Below are 17,373 nucleotides of genomic sequence, written 5' to 3'. Positions count from 1 at the left end.
TATAACTCTGTAAAATTAGAATATTATTTCTAAATTTGATGTAACATTTTTTACTTCAAAATTAAATGTTTTATACAATATGAATGCTCGTCCTTTAAACTAATATTTATTAGAAATTCAACACCCGAATCTGTATACGTAAATATAATACTATTAACATGTCAATATTGAATAAAGATTATGAAATTCACATAATAATATAATTGTATTTATAATCTAATTACCTTCTTCAATTATGATTGTGAGATGTAATATTTTTAGATGTTAATCTATTCTCACACTCAGAGCTCTTATAACGCTTAACGTTGAGCACAATGTACTTCCCATTTTGCCAGTTTTTCACGCCAGACATAAATCATAGACATTTTATTGGAGTCCTCAATACCGTTTTGTTTCTCACCAGTCTAGTCTTTCATATTGTTAACGTCACATCTGGATATAAAGATACAGTTGCATAACCTAAGGCAGTTTTTGTTTGTTTGTTTCCCTTCAGATAAACCCAATGCGATTCAATTAGGTCATACTTGTCGTTTCTAGTTGTTTTAATCACTTTCGTAGCACTGTAAACCAAGGTTTATGTATTAATAGCGACACATTTTTAAATTCTAAGCCATTATAAACGTGTAGTTATATTCCGTTTTATAGGCTCTCAAATTAAAATCGTTTGCTATGTTAAACAATCATTTAAATGTTTTATTTTTGCAATATTTTATAAATTATCTGTCATTAGAGGCTGTGGTCCTAATCACTAGTTGTCTCGGTAGTATAGTGTTTCTTATCTATAGTAACCTACATAACTGACGAATTTAAGAAGTAATAGATTTTAAAAAGTTAGACAATGTAATCTGTAAACGGTTACAGAGCGGTTCAGGATTTGTTTTCAACATTTTAGCCAAAGCTTTGCACATATGTCATTAATAATTAAAATGTATATTAATACAGGACTGCTGTATCTCGATAAATAACACTGTTTAAATTCATTTCATTCATTAGCTCGTGAACTCAACCAACACTGTTAGCAATTTAAATTGTGTTCTTAAAATAAAACAACATTGAATAAGTAATGCGTGTGCATGCATGGTTCTTCAAAAAATTAGCAGTTAAACAATAACCTACGATTTGTATGAATAACTAAACTTGAACAATAACCAGCAGTATGTGTAAATAATTACTATTAAAAATTAACATACCATGTTTGTTGTTGTTGTTGTTTCGAATTAAGCACAAAGCTACACAATGGGTTATCTGTGCTCTGCCCACCACGTTTATCGAAACCCGGTTGTTAACGTTGTAAGTCAGTAGACATACCGCTGAGCCAATGGGGGAGCACCATGTTTGTAAATAACTAAAACCGACACTGTAGCCTACCATTTGTGTAATATATTACAATTAAAAATAAGGTACGATGTTTGTAGATAATTTTAATTTACGAAATAAACATTATAGATAAAACCATGTTTAGATTGTGTGGTTGATCCAGTATGGCCAGGTGGTTAAAACGTTCGACACGTAATCTGAGGGTCACGAGTTCGAATCCACGTCACACCCAACATGCTCGTTCTTACAGCGGTGGGGCGTTTTAACGTGATGGTCAATCCCACTATTCGTTGGTAAAAGAGTAGCCCAAGAATTGGCAGTGGGTGGTGATGACTAGCTGCCTTCTCTCTAGTCTTACACAGTTAAATTATGGATGGCTAGCGCAGGTAGTCTTGTGTAACTTTGCGCAAAATTCAAACAAACCTCTACATTGTGTGGACTTAGGTTTAAGAAATAAATTCTCCAGCAACTTAGATTACAGAATTAACCTTTTAAAATGGGGAGTTTTGAATTTTATGAGATGCCGTGGCTTCTACTTATTGAGATACTACGGTGAGATAAACAAAAGGGTATTTATTACACATTAATTTTGTGAATATTATGGTCTCCAATATCAATGTTCTGCGAGACTGTTTTTTCACTTAGATGTTCATTTTTTACTTTAAATTATTGAATGAATATTAAATATCACACGTCCAATTTCATCAAGTGTAAAGTGTATATTAAACTCCATTGTTTCCTTTGATAGATTGTTTGGGCAGAGTATTCATGATGACACTTTGTAGAATGGACGGGAACTGCCTGTTGTGGAGACAAAAGAGGACGTCGTTTTGAAAATCATCCGCCTTTAGTCTTCCATTTTATTTTATTTTTCGTAATAGAAAAACTTTACGTTTTTTTTTTCAACTTTTAGTAACAAACATTTTATATTTCCAGATCTAATGAATAAATGTTTTAGTTTTATCTTACGTCTCATTGTATTTTTTCGTGTATTGTATACAAACGTCAGAATACATTGGATCATAGAATACATTGTTCTAGTAAAGTGTGCCAACAGAAACAAATGTTAATTTACGTGACTGTGTATTACTAATAATTTATACCAAATATATATAATATCAAAAGCATACTTATTTGTAATTATACAAATATATTTTTCACTCAAATCAAGCGAAAAGTGCAAAACTGTTGGGTCGTATTTTACATAGTGGGTAATATGTCAAACTCTGTTTCCTGTATTAGTGTTAGCTCAAACTCTGTGACACAAAGATATACAAATGTTAAATTAAAGTAACTCAAGAGTTGGCTATTCATGTTGTCGACTAGCTGCCTTCGCTCTAACTTAGAAATTCAAAAACCCAAGAAGTGAGCACGAATATCTGAAAACAAACACAAATGTGTATTGAATCGAAACAAACATATAAACGAACGAAATTGAAAACTTGGTACAAAGTAAAACTGTAAACAGAGGTCTGTTATTACCTTTAAGCGATGGCTTCTTTAACAACAACGTAAAGTCAGTGGTTTCAGTATTCACCTTGATCTACATATAGCATAACTATTTCATTCGTACTTTTCAAAGATAAATAAGATTGAGTTTCAGAGGCTGAGAACTAATAACATGTTAATAATAACATGCACTGAAACTTAATTATAAACAAGAATCAAATAAATCGAATAAAATAGTTTCTAGCAGCCTGCAATATATAAGTACATTCGACACGTGTTTTCAGATAAGATGACATATAAAGAAAAGTATAGCTTACACGTTCCTTGAGATGGATTAATTATTCAGTGCTGGTGAATTAGATAAAACTGAGTGATTGAACGCATTTTAAGAGAATCAATAAGTTATATTACGGGTAGTTATCACATCATTGGTCACAATCTTGTAAATTGAACTAAATCGGTTAACACTCGTCTGATACTCTGCACAAGCGATCACAGAATAAAGTTAATCATTAGATGTAATGTATTAATATTCATCAGTAACTTAAGTTTACTAAAGGTTAGACATTCGATACATTTTGCGAGAATCCAAATGTACGTAAATTAAGTCTAGCTATTGTACTAGTAGCTAAGTGTTCGAGAAGCCTAATTATCGGAAAAGTTTAATACTTTAAGTAAAAGCTATTTATTAACTAAGTTTTGCTATTACCCATAAGTAAGTGAATTAGGTAAAGTCTGTATATATATATAAGTATATGTGTGTGTGTATGTAGTTATTTTACCGTCGTTAGCAGTATCCATAAGTAATTTACTTAACAAAATCTATTTCTCGGGGGTTATTTATTTGGTGTAAGATATTAGTAATTAACTAAATGTTAGTCATCATTGTTCAACATACAAAACAATAAATTATTTCACTGTCTTATTGCTTCATTAATTTTTAATTATTGGGTGTTATTTTTTGTTGTTTGCTGAAATTACAAAAGAGGGAGTTTATCACGAACTAGATCCACACCACTCAACACTAGTAATAAAGAACGTGGATGGATGGATATTCAAGTTTTCATACTTCGTACTAAATACGACCAGTTCTTCTTTGATATTAGGATGTTTGTAAGTACTTTAGTGTAGAAGCTGATATAATATCAGTTATAAACCAGAATACGTATAAAAGGAACGTAATCCTACCAGACTGGTACAATATTAGTTATACTCCAGAATACGTATAGAAGGAACGTAATCCTGACAATCTGGTACAATATTAGTTATACTCCAGAATACGTATAGAAATAACGTAATCCTGACAATCTGGTATAATATTAGTTAAACTCCAGAATACGTATAGAAGGAACGTAATCCTGACAAGCTGGTATAATATTAGTTATACTCCATAATACGTATAGAAGGAACGTAATCCTAACAATCTGGTATAATATCAGTTATACTCCAAAATATGTATAGAAGGAACGTAATCCTGACAAGCTGGTATAATATTAGTTATACTCCAGAATACGTTTAGAAGGAACGTTATCCTGACAAACTGGCCCAATAACAATTATACTCCAGGATACGTTTAGAAGGAACGTTATCCTGACAAACTGACCCAAAACAATTATACCTATCCTGACTGAATTTTCTATTTATATAACACTACACAGAAAACGCCAAGTTTATGTCATTTTCATTAAGTGTCCTCATTCAACCGTAATAAAAATATAGAGGGAAAATCTAAACATTTAGAAGGCTAAAATAGGTGGTTAAATTTCCGTCGGTGTTCATATAAAACAGCCCAATATTAGTTCGTTATAAAAACACACACAGAAGAAAAAGGCGAATGAGTTTTCTATGACTTTTGAATAACTGGATAACTGATATCGTGTATAGAATCTATTTATCTAAGAGTCGTGTCTAGTTGATTTTAATCACAATAAATGTTTTATTTACGTTTTTTTTTTCTTCCTTCAATTCACAAAAAAATGGTTATATTTTTAAAAACGGCTGGTATGGTTAGAGAAAGCACTAATAGCGAACAACGTCTCGACCTTCTTCTGTCATCGTCAGGTTCACAAAGAAAGCAAGGGTAACTGACCGATATCTGACCACATGTTTGAAGGGGGTTGTATAATTGAGTGTAGGAATGTAGAGGGCGTGCTTAGATCTTTGATTATATTTATTAATATAGGTATAAAGGTGTTCCTTTGTATTGATTTATATTGGGATTGATTTGTTGTGTAAGTAAGGCTTATTTAATTTTGCCTTTGTTTATCTTTGTTTCTTTATTTAGTAATGCTTTACTTATTATATTTTAAAATTGTGATAATTTCATGAAGTTAAATAGACCTTATAATAGTGATGTATTTTTCGGCTGCCATTTCTTGAGCGAGATATAAAATGTTCGTGATATAACTTATGTTGAATTTCATTTATCATTTTTATTGATAGTAGAGTTTCTAAAGCAAATTAATAATTAATTTTTGTAATAATTATATATCGCTTTAAACATTTATTTATTTTGACTCCAATATACTTAAATTAGAATGAGAAAAATAAGCAACTTGCAACACATCTCGCTAGATGGCAGCATTATATTTTTTTTTAGGTAATGTTATAGATTGGATGTTTTATTGCACTATTGAAACCAAAATATTAGGTCTGTAATAAATCAGAACTTTGGATGACTAAATTTGGTCCTTTCATGCATACCTGTATTTGGGTTTACTAAAAAAAATACATTTTATATAAGGGATTATATATTAAGAATTCTATTTCCTAAGTTTTATCCACAAATTAAGGTTCCTCTTTTTGTAAGGCCTAAAAACAAATTCATAATCCTTTAAAACAAAAAAAAAAATATGATTACGAATTCATTAATTTTATATTTTTGACTTCAGAAATTCCAATTCAAAGGCATATAAAAGAGCATTTTAGATTTACCTTTGGTTATTCTTTAATAACATTTTTTTTTGTATGAGGAGAAACAAAACGATTATCCGAAACAGTATTTACATATGCAGTATAATACTTTAAAAACTACAATTTAATAGCCGAAAACTGAGAAAGCGCTTGAAACCGTTAGGCCTAAAATTTGTGATAAATTACATCAATCACCATGTTTTCATTCTACGTGCTTCTCATAATGTCAGTTGCGGATTCAAAATGAGAGATATATAAAAATACATTTGAGAAACAAACCTGAGGAGTGTGTTATATTCATTCAATTTAACTTAGTGAAAGTAATTTGATGCCAATAATTTTAAATTACATCACCACACCAAAACAATAACGTGTCTGAAATACGTAAAGGTTCTTATTTCATAAAAATATGTCATACCATCAACAACCATCTCTCTACCACTACAACAGAATTGTGAGTGTAGCCCCACTGATATTTTGCATAAATTAGATAAATCTTTAACAATAGTCGGTTTACTAATATATCTTGTGGTATTTCATTAGTAAAAGTTATATATTATTTAAAAGACAATTGACTGTTACTGCAAAAGAAAGATATTTTGATATCTGTTTTGACCACACTTGTTTGGATGATTATCCGACAGAATGAAACAGACAAGACACCATTATATAAACTATCCAAAAATATGCAATACGTAGTGTATGACAATTTGAAATTAACATTCTATTTATATTACAGGACGACGCCAACAAATACACGTATACACACACACATACATATTTTTATGTAATAATCCACTATACATAAAATATAACATGCAACAAAATTATAAAGCAAAGTACAAAATATGTTGTTAATAAACATAATACGTTTATACTTGTTTGTTTGTTTTTGAATTTCGCACAAAGCTACTCGAGGGCTATTTGAGCTAGCCGACCCTAATTTAGCAGTGTAAGACTAGAGGAAAGGCAGTTAGTCATCACCACCCACCGCCAACTCTTGGGCTACTCTTTTACCAACGAATAGTGGGATTGACCGTCACATTATAACGCCCCTACGGCTGAAAGGGCGAGCACGCTTGGCGCGATGGAGATGCGAACCCGCGACCCTCAGATTACGAGTCGCACGCCTTAACACGCTTGGCCATGCCAGGCCCGACGTTTATATAATATTAATCTGAGTGTAACTAAAGCGACTCTCTTACATTAAATTCACTTCCATTCTCATGGCACAAACTAATTCAGTGTCGTCTCATAAGATATGAAAGTTAAAATTAATGACACGTCTGTTACACATGTGTAACTGAGGGCCACTTAGCAATGGAAAATTATTTTTTTCCTGTATAAAAACTTGTTCAAGACGTCACAAAAAATTGAATCCCTGTCACTTAATCTAACTTACACGAACTTTTCCTTTCATCTAATATTAATAACAAAATCCATCTAGATTCAGGCTGTTTCTTCAACATTTACGCTAATGTTAAATGTAGTCCCACAAAAGACAAAATTCTGGACCTTAAGGTTCTAAGATATAATAAGGACGTTGTCATAATCATAGTTGATAATGGTAACCAAATTAGCTTTGATGTAACTAAAAACCATTATAATGAAGGGATTAAATAGGTCTTAACAATCGGTTCATAAAAACTGAAAAGTAAAAGCCCCCCTTAACACAATGAAACGTTGTATTAGATAACCTCCAACCAAAAAGTAAGAGCCCCCTTAACACAATGAAACGTTGTATTAGATAACCTCCAACCAAAAAGTAAGAGCCCCTTAACACAATGAAACGTTGTATTAGATAACCTCCAACCAAAAAGAGCCCCCTTAACACAATGAAACGTTGTATTAGATAACCTCCAACCAAAAAGTAAAAGGCCCCTTAACACAATGAAACGTTGTATTAGATAACCTCCAACCAAAAAGTAAGAGCCCCTTAACACAATGAAACGTTGTATTAGATAACCTTTAACCAAAAAGTAAGAGCCCCTTAATACAATGAAACGTTGTATTAGATAACCTCCAACCAAAAAGTAAGAGCCCCCCTTAACACAATGAAACGTTGTATTAGATAACCTCCAACCAAAAAGTAAGAGCCCCCTTAACACAATGAAACGTTGTATTAGATAACTTCCAACCAAAAAGTAAGAGCCCCCTTAACACAATGAAACGTTGTATTAGATAACCTCCAACCAAAAAGTAAGAGCCCCCTTAACACAATGAAACGTTGTATTAGATAACCTCCAACCAAAAAGTAAGAGCCCCTTAACACAATGAAACGTTGTATTAGATTACCTCCAACCAAGTGTTTAAATTATTAATATATAATTCTCTTCCTCTAAGGTTTTATATACTATGTAAGATATAAGACAAAATTCCCTTAATACCCAATTATTTCTTACATCGATTGTTCTTCATCTTTATTTGTGGAATTCATAGCTGATAAATTTTCCTCCTTAATTTCACAACATAAACACTACATTAGATATTCAAAATTCTTTGTTAATCAAATTTAGATATTATAATCACCCTATAACGACGTCATGGTTTGTTTAAATATTAAATTGACTTTGGTTTCTGTAAATAAAGACAAAAGGGGTTTGAAGACAAATTAATTTAAGATGAAATTTTCTTCATATGAAATTGAGGATACCACAAACCTGAGAAAAATCTAAATTATATCTCCTATTTCGAAATAAATAACAAATTCTACTCTCAAATTCAAGGATTACCTACAGGATTTCCCCTTCTCCCCAGTACTTTGCAACCTTATGAAACCTCTGCTCTTTCGTAACTGTTACTTAAACCATAAATTTATTTGAGTAACGTAGACGATACGTTTGTACTGTGTGAACACAGTGACGACTTATTTTTTTCAGTCCCGAGGCCGCTTACGACCGTTGAGATACCCTGACTAATGCATCACCGGTGATTCTCTGCAAGACGTTACTTGGCGAAGCTCATGTCGTCTGCAGTTAATGGTCGCTAATTTAGCAAAGAAAGGCTACAGAGAAAACGGCTACTCAACACCACCCACCCTAAGTTTTAGGATACGCTACTGTTTTACAAACGAATTGTGGGATTGAACGTCCAGTTTTAATGCCCCCACTGCTGAAAGAACGAGAATGTTCGACGACAAGGAATTGAACCTGCGACCTGTAGATTGTGAGTCGAGAACCTAAATTAAACAAATGTTTACACCAATTAAACAACTTACATCATAACCTAGGCCCAGCATGGCCAGGTGAGTTAAGGCGTTCGACTCGTAATCTGAGGGTCGCGGGTTCGAATCCTCGTCGCACCAAACATGCTCGCCCTTTCAATCGTGGGGCCGTTATAAGCTACAGTGAATTCCGCTATTCGTTGGTAAAAGAGTAGCCTAAACATTGGCGGTGGGTGGTGATGACTAGCTTCCTTCCCTCTTTGCATGAAATTAATAATACAAACAAACAATGCATCATTACCTTAAATCTACAAATGAAAATTAATAAAATATTCAGCTTACGTTTCATATATTTTGGTAGCTACGAACTCCGATATTTCCCTATAAGACTTTTACCGTCACCGTTTACACACCCATATACTAATTCATATCACTTTTACTCTCAAATACTGACGTGTTCGTTTCTTTAACTTACAGAGCATTCCACATTCCGTTCAACTATGTTGGTATTTTCAGCACAATCTGATATGATAAATTTGTGGCCGTAGGTAGAAGATACGATCCAAGAATTATTAAAAACGTTGTTAACAAGAAAACTCGTAAAATAATTGTTCTAATCTCAGAACCTGTTTATAGAAAATAAAGTTATCCTTTTCTCTTGTTTTCCTGAGATCTGAAATCAAAGAGGGATTTTTTATAGACATACGACTGCCAAGTCGTTTATGAAAGTCTTAACAACACTTGTAATCTCCTTCCTTTACTAAAAGATAATTCATTAAATTATAAAAACGAAATTTATAAGATAATTCTTAATGTAAATAGGGTCTTTTTTTTCAAAATATTTGTTAATTCAACTCTCGTTTGAATGGACAAAAACTTGCAGTAAAAACAAAACAAAACCACTCGTGTGTAGCAGAACTTGACTTTAATTATAACTATTGTATCTTATAAGATTAAAACTAATTAACGTGTTTTCTGAGTAATTGTATTCAACTGATTATAAGAAACTCATTAAAAATAACTAAACGTACATATGATATTTTAATAATAAAAGATCTTAGAATTTTTGTCCTCTGGTTGTATTTCTACCGACTTTATAGATTTTACCTAATGTATAGTGTGTGTTTTGTTATAATAAAGCCACATCGGATTATCAGCTGTGTCCACCGAGGGGAATCGAACCTCTCATTTTAGCGTGTAAACCCTTAGACTTATCGTTGTCCCAGCGGAGGACCTTTAGGTATAGAGAGAGTGTGTGTATATTTATATATAGATGTATTCATGTGTGTACTTGGTGGTGCTATTTTATTTAAATAGAATGTTAAATGAACTCTGCTATTACAAGTTTTTCAATGCACTGTATACAGTATCTGATGATGAACTCTATAAATGTGATCTATAGATGTAGCGAAATATCTGTATTTATACAGTAATGAATAATTATTTATATTAATTATAATTATCGTTTAAATGGTGTATCGTTCTTTTAAACTTCAGAGACCTCTGTCAACCTGAAACCAGACAGCCTAAAACATTTTTGCAAGATGTTGTATCTTATTACTTGGACCTATAGAATAAGTTGCATATTCTGAGCTTTCCAAGTTTTACTTATAGATCTGAAAAAACTAAAACTCGAAGCGTTAGAAATTATGATCTATGTGTCGGCAAAAAAAGATATATATACAATACTTTGTCAAGTACCAAGAAATCAATTATATTTCATAACTTTTGACGTGGAAGGTAAAGCTGCTGAGCTATTTGCAAGATGTACGGTCGCCAGACAGAGCATGACTGGACATAGAAACATGGTGTTATGTGAGGCTTAAAATTCACTGTTAATACACTCCACCAGGTTCTTTAGAAATACAGACTAATTTTATTTAATAAAATGTACTTCGATGATTTAATTTCAAATTACTAGTTTTTATGTAATTAAAGTAATTATTCTGAATTTTTAAATTTTGTGTTGACTTGCAAAAAATAGCATTTCACATTTACCTTTTGTCATTCCTTCAATAACAATTTTTTTCAGGTGTTTGTTTTTGGATTTGAATTTCGCGCAAAGCTACTCGAGGGCTATCTGCGCTAGCCGTCCCTAATTTAGCAGCTAGTCATCGCCATCCACCTCCAACTCTTGGACTACCCTTTTACAAACGAATAGTGAGATTGATTGTCACATTATAACGCCCCCACGGCTGAAAGGGTCAAAATGTTTGATGCGACGGGGATTCGGACCCGCGACCCTCGGATTACGAGTCGAGTGCCTTAACCAACTGGCCATGTCGGGCCGTTGTGTTCACTTACTAAATACGTTTATTATTGAGTAAACGTTTTTACATGCTCTGACAGAAATTTCTTTTCAGGACAAGTATAAATAAATTAAAGCTTTTGAAAGCAAATTACATGATATCTTTGTTTCATAAACTACTTTCGCATAGAAAAACAATTTTTAATCTTCTATACGAACAGATAAATCCAGACCGGATTTTGTTACCAAATTAACATCCGCCACTCATTCCACTGAGCATATTACTTCCCTTTTTGTCTTGTTACCTTATTAATATCATCCAAAGTGACACGTCATGTCAAATATTTTGTAACTTGTTTTACGAAATTTAAAAAAATAAAAGATTGACATCTACATCTGAATTAACCAAATTGAATGAAATTGAATGAAGTGTAGCACTAGAAACAAATGTAGATCACGAATCGAATGCCTTAACTTACCTGTAAAAACATTAAACCATTGATGCGCTGTGTAAAGGTGTGTACCTATAAAAATTGTCACAATTAGTCATTTCATGTGGTTATTTTGAGTTATTAAACACTCATAAATAAGTTTAATGCTGATATGTTTTCATGCAGTACATGACTAGAACAATCCCAAAACACTAATGAAACAAAAAATATTTATTGGATACTTAAGTAATTTAAACTGTGTACATTATTCTCACCACGATTTTCCTTTCGTTAATAATTGTTTTATTCACTCTATAGGTAAAGTTGTAGTCACGTTTGTTGTTGTTTTTTTATAAGATTTATAGAGAGTTTATTTACGAAAAACAAAGATTTTCTAAATCGAAAACATGAGTCAACACGAAGCACATGAAATAGAACATAAATCAACACAAAGCACATGAAATAGAACATGAATCAACACGAAGCACATGAAATAGAACATGAATCAACACGAAGCACATGAAATAGAACATGAATCAACACGAATCATATGAAATAGAACATGAATCAACACGAAGCACATGAAATAGAACATGAATCAACACGAAGCACATGAAATACTTTCATTAAACCTGTTACCTTAACATTTTAATACATTTTCGTTTGAGAAGCTAACTCTTTAAAGCCTGAGTAGTTTAGTGTCATTGTTTTGTTTTTTCCAGTATGAAAATGGAGAGTAATTATTTTGTTAAAATATATTTATTAAGCAATTTGAACCTTAACTGAGAAATGAAGTTTGTTTTTGAAATTCGTACAAAGCTACACCAGGTCTATCTGTGCTAGCCGTCCCTAATTTAGCAGTGTAAGACTAGGGGGAAGGCAGCTAGTCATCACCACCCACCGCCAACTCTTGGATTACTCTTTTACCGACGAATAGTGAGAATGATCCTTACTTTATAATGTTCCTGCTCTAGCTGCATTTCTCAGATTACGAGTCAAGCGTCCTAATTATCTGGTGACATCAGGCCAGTTAAAAAGTAACCACTAACTGTTGTAATTTAATTCATCTTTAATATACTTTGCTGAGTGTTTCAATTTAGATTTAATGTTTCATTAGTTGAAATGATGAGTTGTGAAAGGAGTAAGAAAAAACTACCAATTGAATCTTTTGAATAAAATAACTGTTTTTACTTTTCCACATCCCATTTTTATTACACATACGTAGAAAATATAAGTAATTCACAAATGTTGTACACTTTTGTGTGAGAATAATTAATATCTTAATCATTTTCTTTTGCGTGAGAAAAAGACACCTGTTTTAGCTCTAAGCTAGAATATTAGAGTCGTAAGTCCATAAACTTACCCGTGTCTGACACAATGGGAGACTGCTTTCTTGTCACTCACTTAACATTTGTTTAACAGATAAACACTTCATTAACTCTTTTGGGTCGAGCGTGACCTTGTCGTTAGCTGCTCGTCGTCGAAAGAAAACAAACCTCTCCGCACTTTGGAAACAAGAAGGCATTATAAGAGTTATGGCTAAAATCTGTTATTCGATTAGAGTAATCCTAGAGTTAACGATGGGTACTGTTCGTTACCTGAATTTGAATTAACATCTCATTTCAGAAGGATGGAATGGCTAATGTACATATCCTGTGTGTATCTCTGACAAATATCCAAACGGATTGTTTCACTGCTATATCCCTTTCTAGAGTACTACATTGCGAATTTTGGAGACAAAATATTCTATTCAAATTTCTCAAAGTGGCCACTTGAGAAATTGAGAAAAGTAACTAAATATTAAAATATATCATGATCTAAAAAAAACATTTAGCACTACAAAAGTTGTTTATCTATAAACGTAACGTTGAAAGACATGATTTTGTTTATATTTGTTGTTTTTTTTAAATTTAGCGCAAAGTTACACGACAGCTATCTGCATTAGCCGTCCATAATTTAGCAGTGTAAGACTAGAGGGAAGGCAGCTAGTCATCACCACCCACAGCCAACTCTTGAGCTACTCGTTTACCAACGGATATTGGGATTGACCGTCATATTATAACGCTTTCATGGATGAAAGGGCGAGCATGTTTGGTGTGACAGGGATCGAACCCAAGACCCTTGGATTAGGAGTCGAGTGCCTTAAACACCTGGTCATGCCGCGCCTAAAAGAGATGAATAGTGTTTATAAAAGAAAAAAACGATACGATTTTCCAATAAGTTGACATAATGCATATTTAAATATGTTATTGATATTTTCTAACAAATAACAGCTACATCACAGACTATTTGATTTATAGATATTCCTCCTATTTTGGAATTGCTAAGGTAGATGAAGATAAACCGTTCAGTTGTATTCATTCACCACGTACTTTTTTTAGTTGAATAGCGGGATTCACTGTCACAGTAAAAAAGCCAGCAAGTGCATATTTCACCTCGAACCTTGGATTTTCTAATCCACGAACTCTCAAATTAACCACTAGGTTACACAAACCTCTTAGGCCTAACATGGCCAGGTGGTTAAAGTTCTGGACGTGTATTCCGAGGGTCGCGAGTTCGAATCCCCGTCACACCAAACGTGCTTGCCCTTTCAGCTGTAGGGGCGATATAATGTTTCTAACAATCCCACTATTCGTTGGCAGTGGGTGGCCATCGCCACCCACTGCTAACTCTTCAGCTACTCTTTTACCAACGAATAGTGGGATTGACCTTCACATTTTAACGCCCCCACGGCTGAAAAGGCGAGCATGTTTGGTACGACGGGGATGCGAACCCACGACCCTCAGATTACGAGTCGCACGCCTTAACCCACTATTTGTTAGTTAGTCTGTTTTTTTCTAACCTCTAGTACAGTTCACGACTTCGAGTTCAGTCAAAACTATCTTTTGATGGCACTTGGAATTGATTTGCAACACTCTTGCGATCTAATCTCACAGACGAATAAAGAAAATTCGAGATGTAGAGAGCAGATAGTTACATATATATATTTCTTCTTATAAACCACAAACCACTAAAGCACCTTTGATCCATTTTGGATTTAGAAAAAGGATTAAAAACGTATATTTCGTATCAGATTTTTTTGATTTTATGACAAAAACTGATGTTGTAAAAATCAGTCACTGTAATACAAGCGCGGAAGACATGAACAGTGTTTGTTTAACGGACGGTGCGGCTGGAGAAAAGGCTGAGTTTTTACCTCCCATTAAAGGCACGTTTTCACTGGGTTTAGGGCCTTGACTAGAAGGTCCTGATGGTTCCGGTGAAAGGGAAACGCTAGTCGTGGACTCTGGTGACGAAACGTCGGTTTCGTTTAGCGGTTTCAACATATTCATTCTCTGGTGTCGTCTCCACTTTGCTCTTCTGTTAGAAAACCAAACCTTTTGGAAATAAACAACAGTTACGTGACGCTTTACAGAAATACAGATGGACAAAACACTTTTATAAACGTTGAATAATGCAACTAACGTAACTCTTAGAGTAATCAACTTACAGCCGTATGATTTGGGTGACTCGTTGACTACGTGAAAATTCATTACATGTGAGTAATGAGCATAAATTATTTCTTTGTGATTATTTTACAAAAAAATATATTGAAAACAAAATATTTTTCGATTAAACTGGAAACTACTTTTTCAACTGTTCATCACAAAGCTATACACTGGTCTATCTGTGTTGGGTCTGTAAAGAGTATCGAAACCCAGTGTTTACTGTGGAAAGCTTAAAGGTTTACCGCTAACGAGAGAAAGGAAACTGGGTCAAGAAATCTTGATTGGGTTCCACTGTGGAATGTACTTTTAAAACAAACAATCAACTATCTTATCATAGTAACAAACACAAGGGGATTAACATCTTGTGATCTCAAAGCATATTGTATTTAAGTGAGTGAAAAATGTTATTTCTTTAGAAATGTGCCTGATCTCTGGTGATTTAAAAGCAAAGTAGTTTTCTCACTTACTTTCACACACTTATTAATCAGCATTAGTTACTATAAATAACTTAAAACATAACTAAGCATCTTAAAATGAAATTGTTTGCCAATCTAATACTGGGTTTTAATACCTTACTAATACAATCAGCGAATTTGAGCTAAGACATATGTTAAAAATAAAATCAATCAAACTGGACTTGGACTCTGATGTTGTACTTATGTAATTAATATATTCGAAATCACATCTTTTAAGGATTCTAAATGTGAAATGCTAGTTATAAAAAAACATTTTGTCACAATAAAGAATGTTCATCAGAATGAAACCAATTTTTAAACTAAGTTATAAATGAAGATAATTTAATAACAAAACAGAAATACTTATCAACATAAAACAGTATCAAAACAGAAAGACTTATCAACATAAAAGAGTATCAAAACAGAAATACTTATCAACATAAACCAGTAGCAAAACAGAAAGACTTATCAACATAAAACAGTAGCAAAACAGAAATACTTATCAACATAAAACAGTAGCAAAGGAACCAAATTACAAATATTACATTTGGATTGTCCCATAGATACAGTCACTTGTAACGATATAACATGTAATACCTTCACATTGGATTGTCCCATAGATACAGTCACTTGTAACGATATAACATGTAATACCTTCACATTGGATTGTCCCATAGATACAGTCACTTGTAACGATATAACATGTAATACCTTCACATTGGATTGTCCCATAGATACCGTCACTTGTAACGATATAACATGTAATACCTTCACATTGGATTGTCCCATAGATACCGTCACTTGTAACGATATAACATGTAATACCTTCACATTGGATTGTCCCATAGATACAGTCACTTGTAACGATATAACATGTAATACCTTCACATTGGATTGTCCCATAGATACCGTCACTTGTAACGATATAACGTGTAATACCTTCACATTGGATTACTCCACAGACACCGTCACTTGTAACGATATAACATGTAATACCTTCACATTGGATTGTCCCATAGATACAGTCACTTGTAACGATATAACATGTAATACCTTCACATTGGATTGTCCCATACATACCGTCACTTGTAACGATATAACGTGTAATACCTTCACATTGGATTACTCCACAGACACCGTCGATTTTAACTATAAAACATGTCATATCTTCATTTGTAATTTTAAATATAGAACGAACTTCCCTGGGACCTCGTTTTAATCCACCTCAACTGTTTACTAATAATTTACATATATCTTAACGGTTCTAATCTCACCTGGACTCTTGCCTCGGATAAGTTTGTCTTGGTGGCGAGTTGTTCTCGAGTACTAACACAAGGATAGTGACTCTTCTCAAACTCCACTTCTAATAACTCCAACTGTTCTGGACTAAATGTAGTCCTGTTTCTACGGAAGCTGAGCCGATCCCTCATTTCATTGGACGTTGCTTCGTTCGATTCTGTTTGCGGATAAATGACATTTGATTTGACATTTTTCGCTCGTTCAAGAACCTTTAGAATACTAATATCATGAGGGTCCCTTTTAGGTTAACGGTAAATGCACTCAATAACTCAAAGTACATATTAATTTACTTTCCTATAGGCTTAATATTTTTACCCTAGTCGTTCCTAAGAATTACTTTTCCTTTTAACAATGTCAGTTTAAAGTAATTAACCACATGTGAGGTTTGTTGGTTTAGCTGAACTGAATACAGTAATATTATCTGGTGTTAAGTTGTATTTTTGCTTGTGAAAAAAACACACACTTCTTTTAAGTTGATTCGACTCTTACAAGCAATAATATGAACATATGAGAAGGAACTTTCCTAAAACTCACTAAATAGTTATATGGTTCACCAAATACTGAAGTTAAATGTTTTTTTTTCTTTTATTTAAAGTGGTTAGTAAGCTGG

General features: G+C 33.1%; 1 protein-coding gene across 3 annotated transcripts in view; it reads right to left on the bottom strand.

Annotated features, from left to right (window-relative positions):
* Window positions 1-11,784: 11,784 nt before the first annotated feature.
* The window catches only part of LOC143225678 (paired box protein Pax-6-like), a 53,481-nt gene continuing 47,892 nt past the window's right edge, over window positions 11,785-17,373 (bottom strand). For all 3 annotated transcript variants that reach the window (XM_076455521.1, XM_076455531.1, XM_076455540.1), the window contains 2 exons: window positions 16,739-16,920; window positions 11,785-14,898 (listed from right to left, as the gene is read on the bottom strand). In XM_076455521.1, the coding sequence (XP_076311636.1) occupies window positions 14,638-14,898; window positions 16,739-16,920 (443 nt within the window). In that variant the 3' untranslated portion in view covers window positions 11,785-14,637. The remainder of the gene's footprint in view (window positions 14,899-16,738; window positions 16,921-17,373) is intronic.

Source organism: Tachypleus tridentatus, chromosome 1 (assembly GCF_004210375.1).
Source record: "Tachypleus tridentatus isolate NWPU-2018 chromosome 1, ASM421037v1, whole genome shotgun sequence".
In the NCBI taxonomy this organism is placed as follows: domain Eukaryota; kingdom Metazoa; phylum Arthropoda; class Merostomata; order Xiphosura; family Limulidae; genus Tachypleus; species Tachypleus tridentatus.
This window is presented reverse-complemented; position numbering and strand designations above follow the sequence as displayed.